Source organism: Betta splendens, chromosome 24 (genome assembly GCF_900634795.4).
Source record: "Betta splendens chromosome 24, fBetSpl5.4, whole genome shotgun sequence".
Lineage (NCBI taxonomy): Eukaryota > Metazoa > Chordata > Actinopteri > Anabantiformes > Osphronemidae > Betta > Betta splendens.
In genome coordinates, this window is record NC_040901.2 from 3,374,894 (window position 1) to 3,391,249 (window position 16,356).

A 16,356-nucleotide genomic window follows, 5' to 3' on the forward strand; every position below is an offset into this window, starting at 1 on the left:
GTTTAGTTAAGATTTTTTTTGTGTAAATAACCCATTATTTTTTGTTTATAAAAGAAAGTTGACCACATTTAAATTCGCTTCCTATTCTAGTTTTGGGACTGCATGCTTATGTATAGTATTAGTTCCCTTTGCATTTCATATAATAATATTTCTCTCCCCCTCCTTCTTGTAATACTCTTTATCTTTTTTATTTACTACTGTAGTTGAAAACACCAGGGTTAGGGTTAGGACAACAATAGGCTCAGTGATAAGCCACAATTTTTGAAGCAATTTAGATTTATTTTTTGTTTATTTAGGGATGCCGAAGTCGATGTGTTGATTGATTTAATAACTACACATATGTAGGTTCACCTGGTAGGAAAGGCCAGGAGTAGAAGCTTCTTGAGGAGAAAAAATGTCGATCACAGTCTCCGAATCCTGACTGAGTTGACACTAACAAGGTCTCACAAGTGTGTATTCTGGCTGTATTTTATTTGCCAATTTTTAGAAAATGCAATTTAATTAAATTTTTAATTAGTTTTCAGTTTTTCACTTATAAAGTAAATAATGTTTTCTTATTACAAGACAGTTTTGTACTGATGTTTCTGTTGTATGATGCCAAACTACAGTGAAGTGGTGTTGCGAACAAGGCTGTGCTCCTGGCAGTCTGCTTCAGCTGAGGCTATTTCTGATTCACCCGTAGTAGACTATTTCTCTCCAACAGTGTTTTACTAGTTTAATCAGGCTTGACTCATTTAATGTTTAACTAAAATCAGACCGTTTACAATAGGTCAACTGGAACTGCTATTTATTTAGTTCCACTCAACACTCATACCACGGTTTTACTCTACTGTACATACATAAAAGGCTATTTTTGTAAACAATTAATAAATAATATATGGTCTTTTATTTAGATATAATTCTGTAGGCTGTACTTGTGTTAGGTCTGCAGGGTTTCAACTGTCTCAAGGACCCTAAGAGAAAGGGCAAACACTCTTTTACTTTGATCATAACCAAGAAATACAGGAAGAGACAAACTGTGATGCTGACTTTAATTCGCTTTAATCAGGCTTAAAACAGGTTTCAACACTGAACCTAACACACTTACATTGACTTCAATAAACAAAGGACTTTGCTTTCAGTTGACACAGAACTTTGCTTTTAGTTAACACAGAACCTTGCTTTTAGTTAACACATGACTTACTGTACATACTGTACATTTACAATGCACGACAGACAGATGGAGTGGGAAGTGGGTGTGGCAAGGGAATGAGAAGGAAGAGAGAGCTGAGAAAGAGCCAGCTCAGAGATCCTGACACTTAAAGAAATTATATTGATAATAAAAATACTACAGTATCACTGAATTTGATCTGTTTGAAACTGTCCTCTTCTATTTCTCACAAAAAATGAATGTTTGTTGTGTTGTGAATGTTTACTGTATATGTGTGAAGGTTGTGAAATGTACAGTACCATAGACAAACTCAGGGTTTAAACTCTTGTTGTCAGTTGTCATATTATGTCATATTATTAGCATGGTGCTGGTGACGCCAAGGTGGCGGGTTCGAATCTGACTTGAATTGGTCCCAAGCCCAGATAAATAGAAGGGTTGTGTCAGGAAAGGCACTCCAACATAAAAACTTACCAACAACTACCATGCAAATGATTTGAATGGTTGACTTACTATATATAAATTAAATGTACTATTTCACTGTAGTAACTTAAAGTAGGTTGTGGTGAAACATTTGCATACAGTTTTCATGGGCTATTATGGTATAAGAAGGCAATAGTAGGCTGTTTTTCAAAATAATAACTCAAGTAAACAATCATAATGATTATTTACAAGTAAATAATCATAATGATTATTTACTATATTGTCACTAAAATAACAATCTGTGGACAAAATAATAAACATTTAATGGTGAATTGAGTGATGCTGGTTGTGGAAATAAATGCAATGCAGTACTGTATGTTTTACAGTAAGTAGTACTGCTTATTGAGATAGGATAAAGCTGTTGCATAGTCTGCATGTGTGTGTCTTTCTTTCTTTCTTTCTTTCTTTCTTTCTTTCTTTCTTTCTTTCTTTCTTTCTTTCTTTCTTTCTTTCTTTCTCTCTCTCTCTCTCTCTCTCTCTCTCTCTCTCTCTCTCTCTCTCTCTCTCTCTCTTTCTAGTCCAAGGACAAGGACAAGCAGTTACTAGGTTAGGTAGGTCTGGTAACTCTAAATTATCCCTGTGTGGATGTGTAAGGAATTCTGTTTGCTGGCCTTGTACTGTATCTATCTGAAAGTGAGACAAAAGCAAAATAAGTCCTTGATGTAGGCTACTATATCACTGCTATTTATTTCAGCATCACTACAGCTACAATAGAAGTCTGTTACTGAGAATGATCTAAAATTAACTAGGTCGGAGTTTGGTACCACTTTAGGCATTAAAGTACCGTACGAAACATACAGCCCACCTACACCAAGGCTGAGTACTGAGCAACTGCGGAAAGACCTACAGTACAGTAGAGAAAATGAACCAGTGACATACAGTAACAATTGGTTACCACAGCAACGCAGTAACATACCACTGTGGAAACTGTACATTGTCCACCTCCAATGTTTGGAGGTGGATATAGTGTGTATAGTTTGATGACTAACATCTTGTCTGCCTTTAAAACTTGTTGGTGTTCCAATTAACCAAGCTACATATGTGTTTGACAGCATACATGCATTTAACCAATAATTTAGCCAATGACAGAGACATAAAGATGCCGTAAAGATTTGCATTCTGTGTTCAGAGTAAATATTCACTACATCTTACAGTGGATTTAGTTGGTATTGCTGTGTTGAACCCTGTGTTTCCCTAGTGCATTGTAGTATCACCTTACCTTTTAACTGTGGCTACAAAAGGTTCTACTATGAATGCTGTAAATTGTCCAGGTTACAGTATCGTTTTTTCTATCTAATAATCTACATGCCAAGCTTTATGTGACATTACTATTTTTGTCATACAGTGGGTACAGTACAGTACTGTATGTACACAATGATGAAGAGAAAAGTTAGCGCCACCAAACCTACGTGGGAACATCCTAACCTGCTGGGCGGCTGCCAGAAAACAAGAGACTTTCAGGAAGTTTTTTTTTTTTTTGTGTCGCACAAATCCTGTAGTTAAGCATACTGGTCTGACAGCCTGTACACTCTATTGGTGTGTGTGTGTGTATGTGTGTATGTTGCTGTGTGTTTGCTAACCAAACCAAACAGAGTTAAAAGAAAGGGGAAACAAACCAGAGCTTTGGAAGGATTTGAATGTAAACCAAAAAAGGTAAGACTGAAATACAGTTGTTTTCACTTATATACATTCACTTTTAGTTTGTTTGTGTTTTTAACACAAGCACAGTATTTATTTATTTTTGTTGAATTATTAAATATTGTTCATGTACAGTAGTAGTGTTGTTACTGTATCACCCTGTTGTAATGCAATTACTACAGTTGTACTGTAGTTATAAACTCAGGCAAATATATTAATTGATATTAAAGTGAATAAAACTATTTCTTTTTACACAAGAGTATGTTTGTACCAGAATTTTTAACAATTCAAGTCAGGCCTAGTGTGGCTCCTATATTTATTGGGTTTGTTAATAAGAATGCAAAACAAACCCCCTTTAACTTACAGTAGAAAGCTGGTTTTCTAGATTAATACAAACAACAGTAGAAAAACAACCAAGTTGGGGAAAAAAATTACATTAGACATTATCAGAGCAATTTTCATGAATCCGTATGTTATGTTATTTATGTTCCTGGGGATTTGTTGATGTGATATATTGAATAACTAATAAAACATTATTTTACACAGTAAGAGACAGAGAACATTACTCTGATGGCATAAAGAAAATGTAAAGCTAACTTTTGGAGTTATCAAAAGCTTTAGCTGTAGAACAAAGTGTCTAGTACTTTAGGTGTACAGTACAGTATATTCGTCATAAATCAGATATCACTAAAAGACAGGGCAAAGAGCTACCAATGATTTATACAGTTAATTATACAGCACAGTAGATCTGTCATGATAACAGCATTATAACTTTTTACTTGAGTGGGGTGTGTTGTACAGAAACAAGTCAATGTGTTTTACAGTATGGGGGTTTTAACTTTAAGATGATTTATCGTCATGATGCTTGTTGATTTAAACAGGAAGATTTTTCCAAGTCACACCTCTCACTATGTTGGAGTTTCCCTGTATTCTTGTTTTAAAGTTACACTACCTTGAAGAGGACAAGTATATATAGGTCAGTATGTTTTGAATACAATACAAATAAAACAAAAAAAACTTTAGATGATGATAACATCTCACCCACTAAACTCTAAATGAAACCTTAGAAATGCAAGCAGTAGCTGCAACCACCCTTCTACACAATACAAGTTTTTTTTTCCTTTCTTGATAGGAATGGGAAGACATCGGGCTAATTTCCTCATAATTGCTCTTGTCCTTGTGATGCTTTTAATTTTGGAAACAAGCAAAGTCAATGACTTTTCAAGCTTGGCTTCTCAGGTACAGTATCCCCTCTGTGTTCACATAAAATATGAGTTGCACTTGCACTGCAACGTAATAAATAAATAAACTACTAATAATATAACCAATATTAGTGATAGTTAACATGAGTATTGTTTATTTCAGGAGTCCACCAATGAAGAACACTTTCAACCTCATACAAGGCACAAAAGAAATGGTTTGTTTAATATTATGAATATTATATAAATATGACCAGTTGAACATTTTGAGTTACTGTAGAAGACTGGTCGAAATACAGCTATTTTATAGTAATGACTGTATAATAGTATATAATAGTATAATAGTGTGTGATATTAAATCCCAAAAAATAAAATCCATTAAACATGTTTATTTAAGAGTGATTGATCTGAAATGCTATGACCTGACACAAAAGTACAGTACATTAATCCTGTTCCCTTTTCCTACCAGTGCCACTCAATCTGGTAGACTATGAAGTGGCTGTGGAGTTGAATGTGTCAGATGTTGCTACACTGAACTTACTTAAAAGTCAGCTGAGCAATGGCACCTTTTCTATTACTCTGAACAACATTGTGAACATCACAAGCATTAATATCACCACAGGTAAGGAAGAATGATAATTGTCCATTACTGATATTTTGACATTGCAGTTTATTACAATAATGTCTTGGAGCTGTTTAAGGGTCATGTGTTTTTGCAACCCATTGCAACATGCACTACCACAGATGTGAGAAAAGGCTAATCTCACTATTCTGAAAGTAGCTGTGTGATGCAGTAAACAAAGGATGTGACCATGGAGTGAAGCAGTTTTTAAAACACAAGTCTGTGAAAAGAGTGGGCCTTCCTTGCCTAAAAGCTTTAGTGCACACCTCTGATAGGATAAAGCCGTAAGGAGTTACCTAGTTTAAATTTGTCTTTCTGCTGTTTAAGCATAGCAAATAATGTGGGGTACATGTACAAGGTAATTTTTTGTTGTTTTGTCCATTCCTTGTTTCTAGTTTGCTCTCTAAGTAGTGCCGGTTTCCAGTGCAGATGTGAGGATCGGTATCGTTGGTCATGTGACCAGTGTCAAAGACTAGGATCCTGTGACAACATAATTAATGACACGTGTGGATGTATCAACACCATTCCCCCTGATGGATTATACTGCCAACCTGTTGCTCTCTCTGGTAAGCGACTGACACACTTATCTAAATAACAGTTTACATTTGATGGGAAGACATGCAGATGGGCGCTGTGATTTTTGTGGTGAGGTGGGGGAGGTGGAGCATGTCAATATTAAATGTTGAGGGATTACAAAAAATTAAAGAGGGAAAGGAAAGTAATGATTAGGAGGAGTGTGTTGAAAGCTGGAGGATCAGTGAGAGGCTTTACTACACTGTTTAGGTTTTTACAAGTCACTGGGTTAGGGAAGAGAACCACAAAACACACAAAAGAAGAAGAGAGCGGGAAATTCAATAAAGTGGCATGCAACCGGTAGTAAACTATATAGTTTAATAGCTTGAGAAAATATCCGCCAATAAATATATAATTGCTACTTAACCATACAAAAACAATCAATCGTCTTGCTACTCTGGATCACACTGACAAATATATAGAGTTCATTGACAAGTGCTTCAACAGGATCGTCATGGGGAAATCTAAGCAGACGGTCAAGAGATCCCAACAGTCAAACTGTTGCAGACTCAGCTAACATTCTGCAGTCTATAGAGCAAAAGCTAGAAAGGTTTGACGCTTGTCTGGCGTTAGTAGAGATTTCACACAAAGAGTTCCAGTCCCCCCTGGAATTCAGCCAACAGCATGTGGTTTCCCTCTGAGAATGAGACCCTGAAGGGAATGGTGCAATCCCTGATGGAGGACGTGGCTCAGCTAGCGGTAGAAAATAATAAAATCAAAGAAAGCGTCATGGAGAAAACCTGGTGTTCTCGGGGTTCCAGAACAGGCAGGGGAAGACTCCAAAACCAGCGTTAAAAACGTCCTAACACAAGAGATGGAACTTCCAACTGATGCGGATAAAATCGCATGTTATGGCACCCACTGATTAGGAGAATTTAATACATCATTACTAAATGATCAAGAATTGATCAGATATGTAGTAAATTCTTCAACCAATTAAAAAACAATAAGTAAAAACAAACCATCCATTCAATAAATAATATGAAAGGGAACATCCCTCTTGATCCCAATGATTTAAATGACAGCTTTAAAAACTTTACCCAGGCAGGAATTCTGCCTGCTCAACCTCTGCCGTCTCAGCTTCATGGGCTCCTCACGCTCACTGAGCACGCTGAGCCTGTGATCCACATTCCGCTGCTTGAGTACGTGGTCCTCTTCCTGCAATTTGAGTACGTGGTCCATAATCCGCGTCTTAAATACGAGGTCCTCTGGAACAGCCGGTGTTGGATGGATGCCACAGAGTAACCTGCAGTTGAGATGCTCCAAGTCCTGTCTCCTCCCACAGAGGAGAGCGTCCCTGAGCCGAACGCTCAGATGCTCAAACCCAGATGCGTGGCCCCATCTCCAATGGCAGCTCAATCAGTTCTCCCAGTTTTGAAGGGACCGTATAACCAACAAAACCGTCCTTTATTCGTTCTTCTAAACCCTCATAGAACTTGTCACATTGGACACCCTCTAGACACTTCAGTCTGGCTGCTAGCGGGCAGAACTCTAGCTCATAATGCGACACGGTTCATGAACCCTGGGAGAGGCAGAACCACCTCGCCACCACTAACTGATGTAAAGACAGGTTAAACATTAGAGTCAGCTTCTCTGTGAACTTATCAAAGGTTGAATGCCGGTTGAATTCTGCCATGCCCCAGGCTACGGCGTCTCCTCCATTCCACGTTAAGCAAAAAGACATTTTATGCCTTTCAGCAGGGGGCGACCAGCCTCTAACTCTAACTTTAACCTAATATGATTTAGTGACCGGTCCAGGCAATTAGCTTTACCATAGAACCACTCCAGGGCACTAACACATTAGATGAAGATGAATAAACAGTGAGCTTCTGGAGCTAGCACCGACAGACTGAGGGGACCTTGTGGTCTCATCTAACGGAACCATAGCAAGCCAATCGTAGCTGGCAACACACTCTAGTGTTCCGCCGGGTCCATAGTGGCTGGAGTGTTCTGTTACAACGGGGAGAACTTTAACTGGAACCCAGGTGCAGGAACACAAAAAGACTCAAGGTCAGGATAATTCAAAAAATGATTTAATTTTCACAGGGTAACAAATTACAAAAGATGCTGCAAACTGCAGCGAGAAACAACACAAAGTCTCTGTTAGAACAGGAGAAAACACGATAAATGACAGGTGAACTGAAATTAGATTTGTGTGAGTAACACTCCAGCGACTATAGCTCAAGCACAGGTGAAAGCATAAATAAGCCCAAGTCAAATTAACTAGGAGCACCAGTTACTAAAATAAAAACTCCAAGGAGTGAAGACGAGGAGGGTACGTTGCTACGGCTACCATAGCGCCCTACATATAACATGGACATACGGTACACACAATGGATAAAAGAAACATGAAATGTGACAAAAACAAACTCCTACTTGTACCTGTACCTACAGAACTAGAGCAACATACAAACACCATACCTGCATCTTCAGGCCTCTGGTTAACAAGACACAACTCTTACCTGTACCCATATGTACAGGACTCAGAGTTGAGGACTGGCAGTTAAACACACGCAAAACAGCTCTGTTGGCGACGCCTGGTGGGGAAACTAGAGAATGACCAGTTTCCCTGGCGTCACACTTCCCAAATACTGTACAGTACAGTAGATCTATCCATTTTTGCCATATAAACATTTCTAAATATATTAGAATTGCCAAAGTTTAAAAAGGCAAATAACAACTCTGGAACCATCGATGTTCTTAGCTGAACTACTACTATAAAGCTTTGCAAGAATTGCCAAATACAAAAATGCTCCAGGGCCAGATGTTTTCCCAGATGATTTCTATAAGGAATTCTGGTCAATGCTGGCACCCAGCACCTACAAAATGATATTTGAAGTTACACAGAACTCTTTCCTATTCCATAGGAGACTGTTTCCTATCACAACAGAACTGTAAGCTTACCATAAACCACACACATACAGTATGGCCACAGAACTCTAAGTGTAACATCAATGGACCATGGATACACTTTTCGGTGACACAACTTAAATGTCACCAGAGCCCTCCTCTGATTTATCAGTAACCAGACCAAGACTTGTCTCATAACTCCTCCACCAAGGCTTATTTCACCAACCCAGGAAGTGTGGAATGTGCTAATTAAGAGGACAAGAGACTTATTCTGGACCCAGAGTTCTGCTTCAGACGCACCAGAATTCTTCACCGTTATGAAAATGACACCATTGTACTCAGTCCATGATGATCATGCTATTTGATACCTCTTTGGAACAATCCAGACATCCTACAAAACAGAAAGGCAATACATTTTTCTATTTAGCATAACAAAGGGATAACACATTTGAAACATGTTTTCACAAGAGGCACTTTTACCCACTTAAATAGTTTGTTTCATGACAAGGAAACACTAGTGCCAAATTCTTCTTCAGCAACCTAGGTCAATACTTATTGCAAAAAATAGATATACTCCTATACAGATGCAGACACCACTAGCAATAAAATGTTTTATTGATAGTAGAAGGATAGTATCAAAAATCAATTTTTAATACCTAAGCTGATGACACAGTGAGCCTTCCGATCCCTAAATGGGAAGCTGATTTGGACATTACCAGAGGCGTCCTCTGGTTGGTTGGAGGTCATATCCGGGTTATGCTCTTCATTGGGCCCTGGGCTAGGAATGGGCCTCCCTGCACAACCGCACAGTTTCTGTATAGGTTTGAGCAGCGATCCACACGGGGCGAGTATGAGCATGTGTGATTGAAAGAATGTGCAAGTCGACAGAGGAGGAAGGGTGGATCTGGCTGCGCTGCTTGTGGTGCCAGGGTAGTACCGCGGGTTCTGGGTCTGGCTTGTCTGGGCTGCGTGGCCCTAGGGTACCAATCCCAATGTGTGTGTGTGTGTGTGTGTGTGTGTGTGTGTGTGTGTGTGTGTGTGTGTGTGTGTGTGTGTGCCCCCCACACACAGACCCAACTTCTCCACCTACTTCCAGGCTGACTCCAAGACAATATACATGTATATGCAATATACATTATTTATATATTATTTATATTCTTGAAAAAGCACACTGTCCATCGCATTATGACATTCAGCCTACAGTACATGCTGCTTGTTAAACTGGTGGGTAGGACAGTAGGACACAGAAAAATTAGGAAACAGAGCCCTCTGTTGCTCAGAATGATTAACTACACTGGACCTATACAGTATAAAAGTATGTTTCACTTTCTCACTCTTTGTTTACAGACTTTACAGCTTGTTCTCCTACAACAGTGATTTCAATACTACCAAGTAAGACAACAAGGAAATAAAAAAAAATGGAAAACAAATAAATGAATACTGTTACAATCATTTACCTTCCTGCTTTTTAATTTAAATCTCCTTCTATACAGGTGCTGCAGTTAATGATTACATAATGTCTATTGAACTGAACATCTCAGACGTTACAGTAATAAATCAACTGAGGACGATCCTGAGCAACTTCAGTTTCCCAGTCAACATCAGCAACCAAGTACAGATATATGGCATCAACATTACTACAGGTAAGTGAATTATATAAATAATAATATTTATCAATATTAATGTTCTGTGAGTTTTTTAATTCAAAAATATATATTATTTATTATTATATAATACAATGAATATTATATAAAATATATTGGTTGGCCAAATAATTCTGAATTAATATAATTAATTATAAATATTTTTTCTTATTATTAATAGTATAATTAAGTGGGGGCAAATAGATCGCGTTCATCAAAATTAAGCAATACACGCAAACCAAACCACTATATTAAACCAAAGAACACCCCAGAACAAGGAACCAGGAGGGAAAAATACTTCCAACTTTAAGTATAACTCAGTCAAACAGATCATGGCTGTAAGGCACACAGTTACACAAAAACATAGCACTGGAGCAAAAGCATGACACTAGAAAAAAACAGCACAAAAAATATGGCACTAGGGAAAGATGGCTAGATGGAAAATACAATCTCAAGCATGTTTACAGTTACATGGTCTCTAGCAGAACTAAAACTTCTAGTCTCTAGCATGGCTACAAGAAAACAAAGCACTTCACTACAAGACATTAACAAAACAGAGTTCACATGACCTGGATTATCACATGTATCAACATCAAGCCACCTCACACACCTGATCAAGATAATCATCAAGAAAAGTTGGACTTCTTTCTCTTTCGGCTTTTCACATCAGGGGTCATCACAGCGAATCATCCTTTTCCACCTCACTCTAACGTGGGCATCCTGTACACTCAAACCAGCCAACCTCATGTCCTTTGTTAGCACATCCAAAAATAAGACCGTAATTAAGTAAGTCAAGTAAAAACAAGTAAAATCTTTAGAAAAAAATTAAGCACAAAGAAGATATTTTGAGCTGCTCTGCAACCAATTTGCTGTCGGCGTGGAAACTGCACCTGTACACATTCAGGTGCAGCTGATAGAGCTCCAGTATGATCGGATGCTAAAGGCAAAGTAAAACAATGCAGGTCCCACATAGTTTGTTTGCTCCTGAATCAATGCCTCCGCTCCATCTACATGCGGCCTGAACCTTGTGCATGTTTGGTAGCACATACCTGTGAGAAGCTGTTTTCAGATGAAGATTAACAAAATAGCACACAAGTCGTCTCACTGATGAACACCTGCAGTCCTTCCTAAGAATCTCCACAACACAGAACCAACACAACCACCAACACATCGCCTGCATAGTGGACACTACTGGAACAGTGGACTAGAATGTACTGATACTTTAAAAGCAAACACTACTTTTTACGTAGAGACGTTTAGGTACTAAACACTAAGTCTAAAAAGTAGCATTTGCCCTGTATCTTTCCTCTTTGGTTCCTCCTTGTTTCACCTTGGTTGTATTCCTGTGTTTATCTTTACTTCATATATGTCAGTACATATGTGAATATAATATGCTTGGGCATCTGAAGACGATTGATAGTGATTATATTGGCCGAAGAATCTTGGAGATGGAAATGCCAGAAGAGAGGACGATCAAAGATGAGATATATGGATGTTTGACAGAGGTTGGCTGGTGTCAGAGTAGAAGATGCCCAGGATAGAGTCATGTGGAGGAAGATGATTGTCTATGGAAACCCCTGATGGACATGATGTTAGTACATGTTCTGTGGGTCGTGCAATTGGGTTCTCTAATAATTGTAATTTGTCTGGGCATGGATCTAAGTTGAACTGGCTAGTTTAATGTACCTTTAATCTTCTTAGGACTTTACCTTTATTTTGTTGGCTCAGGAGTCATTTGGTCAGTCCATGTACTCCCTACAGTAAGTGAAGAGTGAGTGAGCACATTTTTTAATACTATACCTACCACGCCTCATAGTCTATTTACAATAGCATCTCTAAATTCCCTTGTAACTCTTGTAAAACCAGTAAACAGACAAGACCTGTTGCCCAAAAACCCCTCTAAAAGCCCTTTTAGCTGCCATGAAGCATTCATTTTGAAAATTAATTTTAATGTGCCACCAACCTCCAGAAATGTACACATTTCTTACCCATTGTCTATGCTTCCAGTTTGTTCTCAGACTAACAGTGGTTTCCAGTGCACATGTGAGGATCAGTATCGTTGGTCATGTGAACAGTGTTTGTCATTGGGATCCTGTGATAATATCACTGGAAACACATGTGGGTGCATCAACTCAATGCCTCCTGATGGGCTGTACTGCCAGCCTGTTCATCAAAACAGTGAGCTGTGTTCAACACATTATACTCAACAAAAACTACAGAATGTGGTCATCATTTAATGGGAGTTAGTCCCATATTTGGTCATAACTAGTATCATCTTTGCTCTCAATGTTTTTACAGGCTTCACATCATGTCCTGTTACAATTCCTCCTCCAACACTAACACGTAAGACTACGAAAAGAACATTTATTTAATTACAGTAAACATGAAATCATCCATCTATTTTCTACTGCTTTTACTTTCTCCTACAGCTCCTGCAGCTGCTTATGAATACATCTTTTCCATTGAGTTGAACGTCTCAGATGTTGCAGTAATAAATCAACTGAGGACCATCCTGAGCAACTTCAGTTCCCCAGTCAACATCAGCAACCAAGTACAAATATATGGCATCAACATTACTACAGGTAGGATTAATTCCCAAATGAATTATACTTTGCGCTTGAAAAAAAAGAGATTATAAACACTATTCTGTACACATTAAAAATAATCTATATAAACTATGCTGTTTTGCCACAAACCTTAGTGGAAATAGATTGGACTGTCATTATTTCCGAGGCAATTTTCTGTTATGTCCATAGAACAACCAGGAAGAATTACACAGTGCACAAGTTGGTGTCCTTTTTAGGAAAACCATGTTTTATTTGTTAGCTCCACCATTTGGCCAAAGTTTATCATAAAATACACAATGAGAAATAAAATAGATTTTTGCAGCTGCACATTTACATTTCAACCAATAAGGACTCTTACAGATGCAAGTAGGTTTTTTGGTGCTTACACCAGAGTAGGCACCATACTTACCACTGCTGTTAGTTTATATGCAATAGCCCCTCTAAACAGCTCAAAACCGTTGCCCTAAAACCTCTCTCAGCTTTCTTAGCACCATGAAGCCTCAGTGTGTTGCATTGCACATGCCCCAACCCCCTAATGAGATGACCACTGAAAGTTACATGTACACGTCTGTTAATTACTGTCTATGCTTCCAGTTTGTTCTCAGACTAACAGTGGTTTCCAGTGCACATGTGAGGATCAGTATCGTTGGTCATGTGAACAGTGTTTGTCATTGGGATCCTGTGACAATATCACTGGAAACACATGTGGATGCATCAACTCAATGCCTCCTGATGGGCTGTACTGCCAGCCTGTTTATCAAAACAGTAAGCTGTGTTCAACACATTATACTGAACAAAAACTACAGAATGTGATCATCGTTTAATGGGAGCTTGTCCCATATTTGGTCATAACTAGTATCTTCTTTGCATCTTTTTTACAGGCTTCACATCATGTCCTGTTACAACTCCTCCTCCAACATTAGCACGTAAGACTAAGAAGAGAACATTTATTTAATTACAGTAAACATGAAATCATCCATCCATTTTCTACTGCTTATTCCCATGCGGGGTCGCAGGGGTACTGAAGCCTATCCCAGCTATCTATGGGCGAGAGGCAGGGTACACCCTGGACAGGTTGCCAATCCGTCGCAGGCAACATGCAATCATTGAACACTAATAATAGTTTTTACTTTCTCCTACAGCTCCTGCAGCTGCTTATGAATACATCTTTTCCATTGAGTTGAACGTCTCAGATATTGCAGTAATAAATCAACTGAGGACCATCCTGAGCAACTTCAGTTCCCCAGTCAACATCAGCAACCAAGTACAAATATATGGCATCAACATTACTACAGGTAGGATTAATTCCCAAATAAATTATGCTTTGCGTTCGGAAAAAAATACATTATAAACATTATTCTGTACACATTAAAAATAATCTATATAAACTATTGTTTTGCCACAAACCTTATGGGAAATAGATTGGACTGTCATTATTTCCGAGGCAATTTTCTGTTATGTCCATTGAACAACCACGAAGAAATACACAGTGCACAAGTTAGTTTCCTTTTAGGAAAACCATGTTTTATTTGTTAGCTCCACCATTTGGCCAAAGTTTATCATAAAATACACAATGGGAAATAAAATAGATCTTTGTATTTGCACATTTACATTTCAACAAATAAGGACTTTTACAGATGCAAGTTGTTTTTTTTGTGCTTACACCAGAAAAGGCACCATACTCACCACTGCTGTTACAGTAGTTTATATGCAATAGCCCCTCTAATCTGTGAGTTGTACTGTAAGGAGGTTAAAGCAGTATACAGCTCAAAACCGTTGCCCTAAAACCTCTCTCAGCTTCCTTAGCTGCCATGAAGCCTCAGTGTGTTGCATTGCACATGCCCCAAACCCCCTAATGAGATGACCACTGAAGGTTACACGTACACGTTTGTTAATTACTGTCTATGCTTCCAGTTTGTTCTCAGAGTAACAGTGGTTTCCAGTGCACATGTGAGGATCAGTATCGTTGGTCATGTGAACAGTGTTTGTCATTGGGATCCTGTGACAATATCACTGGAAACACATGTGGATGCATCAACTCAATGCCTCCTGATGGGCTGTACTGCCAGCCTGTTTATCAAAACAGTGAGCTGTGTTCAACACATTATACTCAACAAAAACTACAGAATGTGATCATCATTTAATGGGAGCTTGTCCCATATTTGGTCATAACTAATATCATTTCTGCTCTCAATGTTTTTACAGGTTTCACATCATGTCCTGTTACAACTCCTCCTCCAACACTAATATGTAAGACTAGAAAGAGGACATTCGATCAATTACAGTAACCTGAAACAATCAAACATTGCTAATAGTTTTTTATCTTTTCCTACTGCTCCTGCATTTTTTTTATGAATGCATTATTTTTTTTGCATTCTTTACAATTTAAAGAAAATATCAAAATCAAATTATGATGCTGAGTTTATTGTATTAGCGATAATATAACATCATCCACAAAGCTTGAATGTGTGTAGCCACAGACCATTCTGAATTATTATGGTGGTTTAAGAAAATGTTATTTACTGTATTATTATAGTTTCACATCAACAATCACATCAATGTTAGAATTAAATTATTGTTTCTTGTTTTGCATTCTAAAATTTTAGCATTTGCCAGATTTTACATGACATACTGTATCAAAAACAAAACACTTGATGGTTTTCATATGTAACCTTCTATAAGCTAAATTCAAAATATTCTTCTGGACAGATGCAGCTATGACAATGGATCCTACATCATCAATAACAAATGCAGGTAATTAAAAAATGAATTCACACATCCACAAAATTGTTGGTACCCCGCTGTTAATGAAAGAAAAACCCACAATGGTCATGGAAATATATTAACTTGAACCTGACAAAAGTACTAAAAACTAAAGATGAACTGTCTGTACTGGAAATTAACCAATAAAAACAAGACATTGCTTTTGAATTGGGGCTCAACAGAATCGTTAAACAAAAAATCTTAAATTGATTTTTTCCATCTGAACAACAGGGAACACAACTACTATAATGGGTCCCTCATCACCAATAACAAGTAAAACAGGTAATTGAAGACATTTCTTAAATTATATATAAGGTCTGATACTGTCCTTTCGACTCATAATCTCTGAAACAACTTCACACCAGGAAGTTATTGTATTGTTACAGTATTGTCTTGGATGAGCAAGTAGCCACATCTGGAGAGCTGCTAAATAGCTTTATGTTATTATTTGTGTGGGAAAAGAATATACTGTACTTATTTCAGAAGTTACGTGAATGCTTATACCAGACCGATTTACTAGAATAGTAAAAATAGAGAAATGCTAAATTGGAAAAAAATGTAATGCAACTACTTGAATCAGTACTGGAAAACAGCAAGTACTCAGATGTACTTGTTTTAAGAAAAATTGTTTTTGAGAAAGCCCTAATATATGCAGGCTTGGGTTTCTAAATATTTAGATAAAACAGCAAAACATAGGTTTAAAATGTTATCATTTGCTTATGTTTTTATACTATCAACAATACAATACTTTTACATGTAACCTTTTACAGTATACAATTCACGTAAAATAATCTTCTTTTCAATCTAAACAGCAGGTGCAATTACAACAAGCAATCCTTCAATATCAACAACAACAATCACAACAGGTAAA

General features: G+C 37.7%; 1 protein-coding gene across 4 annotated transcripts in view; it reads left to right on the forward strand.

Moving 5' to 3' along the window:
- The first annotated feature begins 99 nt into the window (after positions 1-99).
- LOC114849831 (adhesion G protein-coupled receptor F5-like) overlaps positions 100-16,356 on the forward strand; it is a 34,292-nt gene continuing 18,035 nt past the window's right edge. For 3 of the 4 annotated variants that reach the window (XR_008693850.1, XM_041069497.2, XM_055506366.1), the window contains exons 1-19: positions 100-3,283; positions 4,150-4,244; positions 4,401-4,507; positions 4,634-4,685; positions 4,937-5,089; positions 5,485-5,655; positions 9,860-9,904; positions 10,006-10,155; positions 12,163-12,333; positions 12,454-12,498; positions 12,585-12,737; positions 13,317-13,487; positions 13,604-13,648; positions 13,865-14,017; positions 14,637-14,807; positions 14,928-14,972; positions 15,432-15,476; positions 15,717-15,767; positions 16,298-16,351. Coding sequence is in view for 3 of the 4 variants with exons in the window: in XM_041069497.2 (XP_040925431.1) it covers positions 4,403-4,507; positions 4,634-4,685; positions 4,937-5,089; positions 5,485-5,655; positions 9,860-9,904; positions 10,006-10,155; positions 12,163-12,333; positions 12,454-12,498; positions 12,585-12,737; positions 13,317-13,487; positions 13,604-13,648; positions 13,865-14,017; positions 14,637-14,807; positions 14,928-14,972; positions 15,432-15,476; positions 15,717-15,767; positions 16,298-16,351 (1,780 nt within the window). In the remaining variant the exon portion in view is untranslated. The remainder of the gene's footprint in view (positions 3,284-4,149; positions 4,245-4,400; positions 4,508-4,633; positions 4,686-4,936; positions 5,090-5,484; positions 5,656-9,859; positions 9,905-10,005; positions 10,156-12,162; positions 12,334-12,453; positions 12,499-12,584; positions 12,738-13,316; positions 13,488-13,603; positions 13,649-13,864; positions 14,018-14,636; positions 14,808-14,927; positions 14,973-15,431; positions 15,477-15,716; positions 15,768-16,297; positions 16,352-16,356) is intronic. The other variant, XM_055506365.1, reaches the window with a different exon arrangement.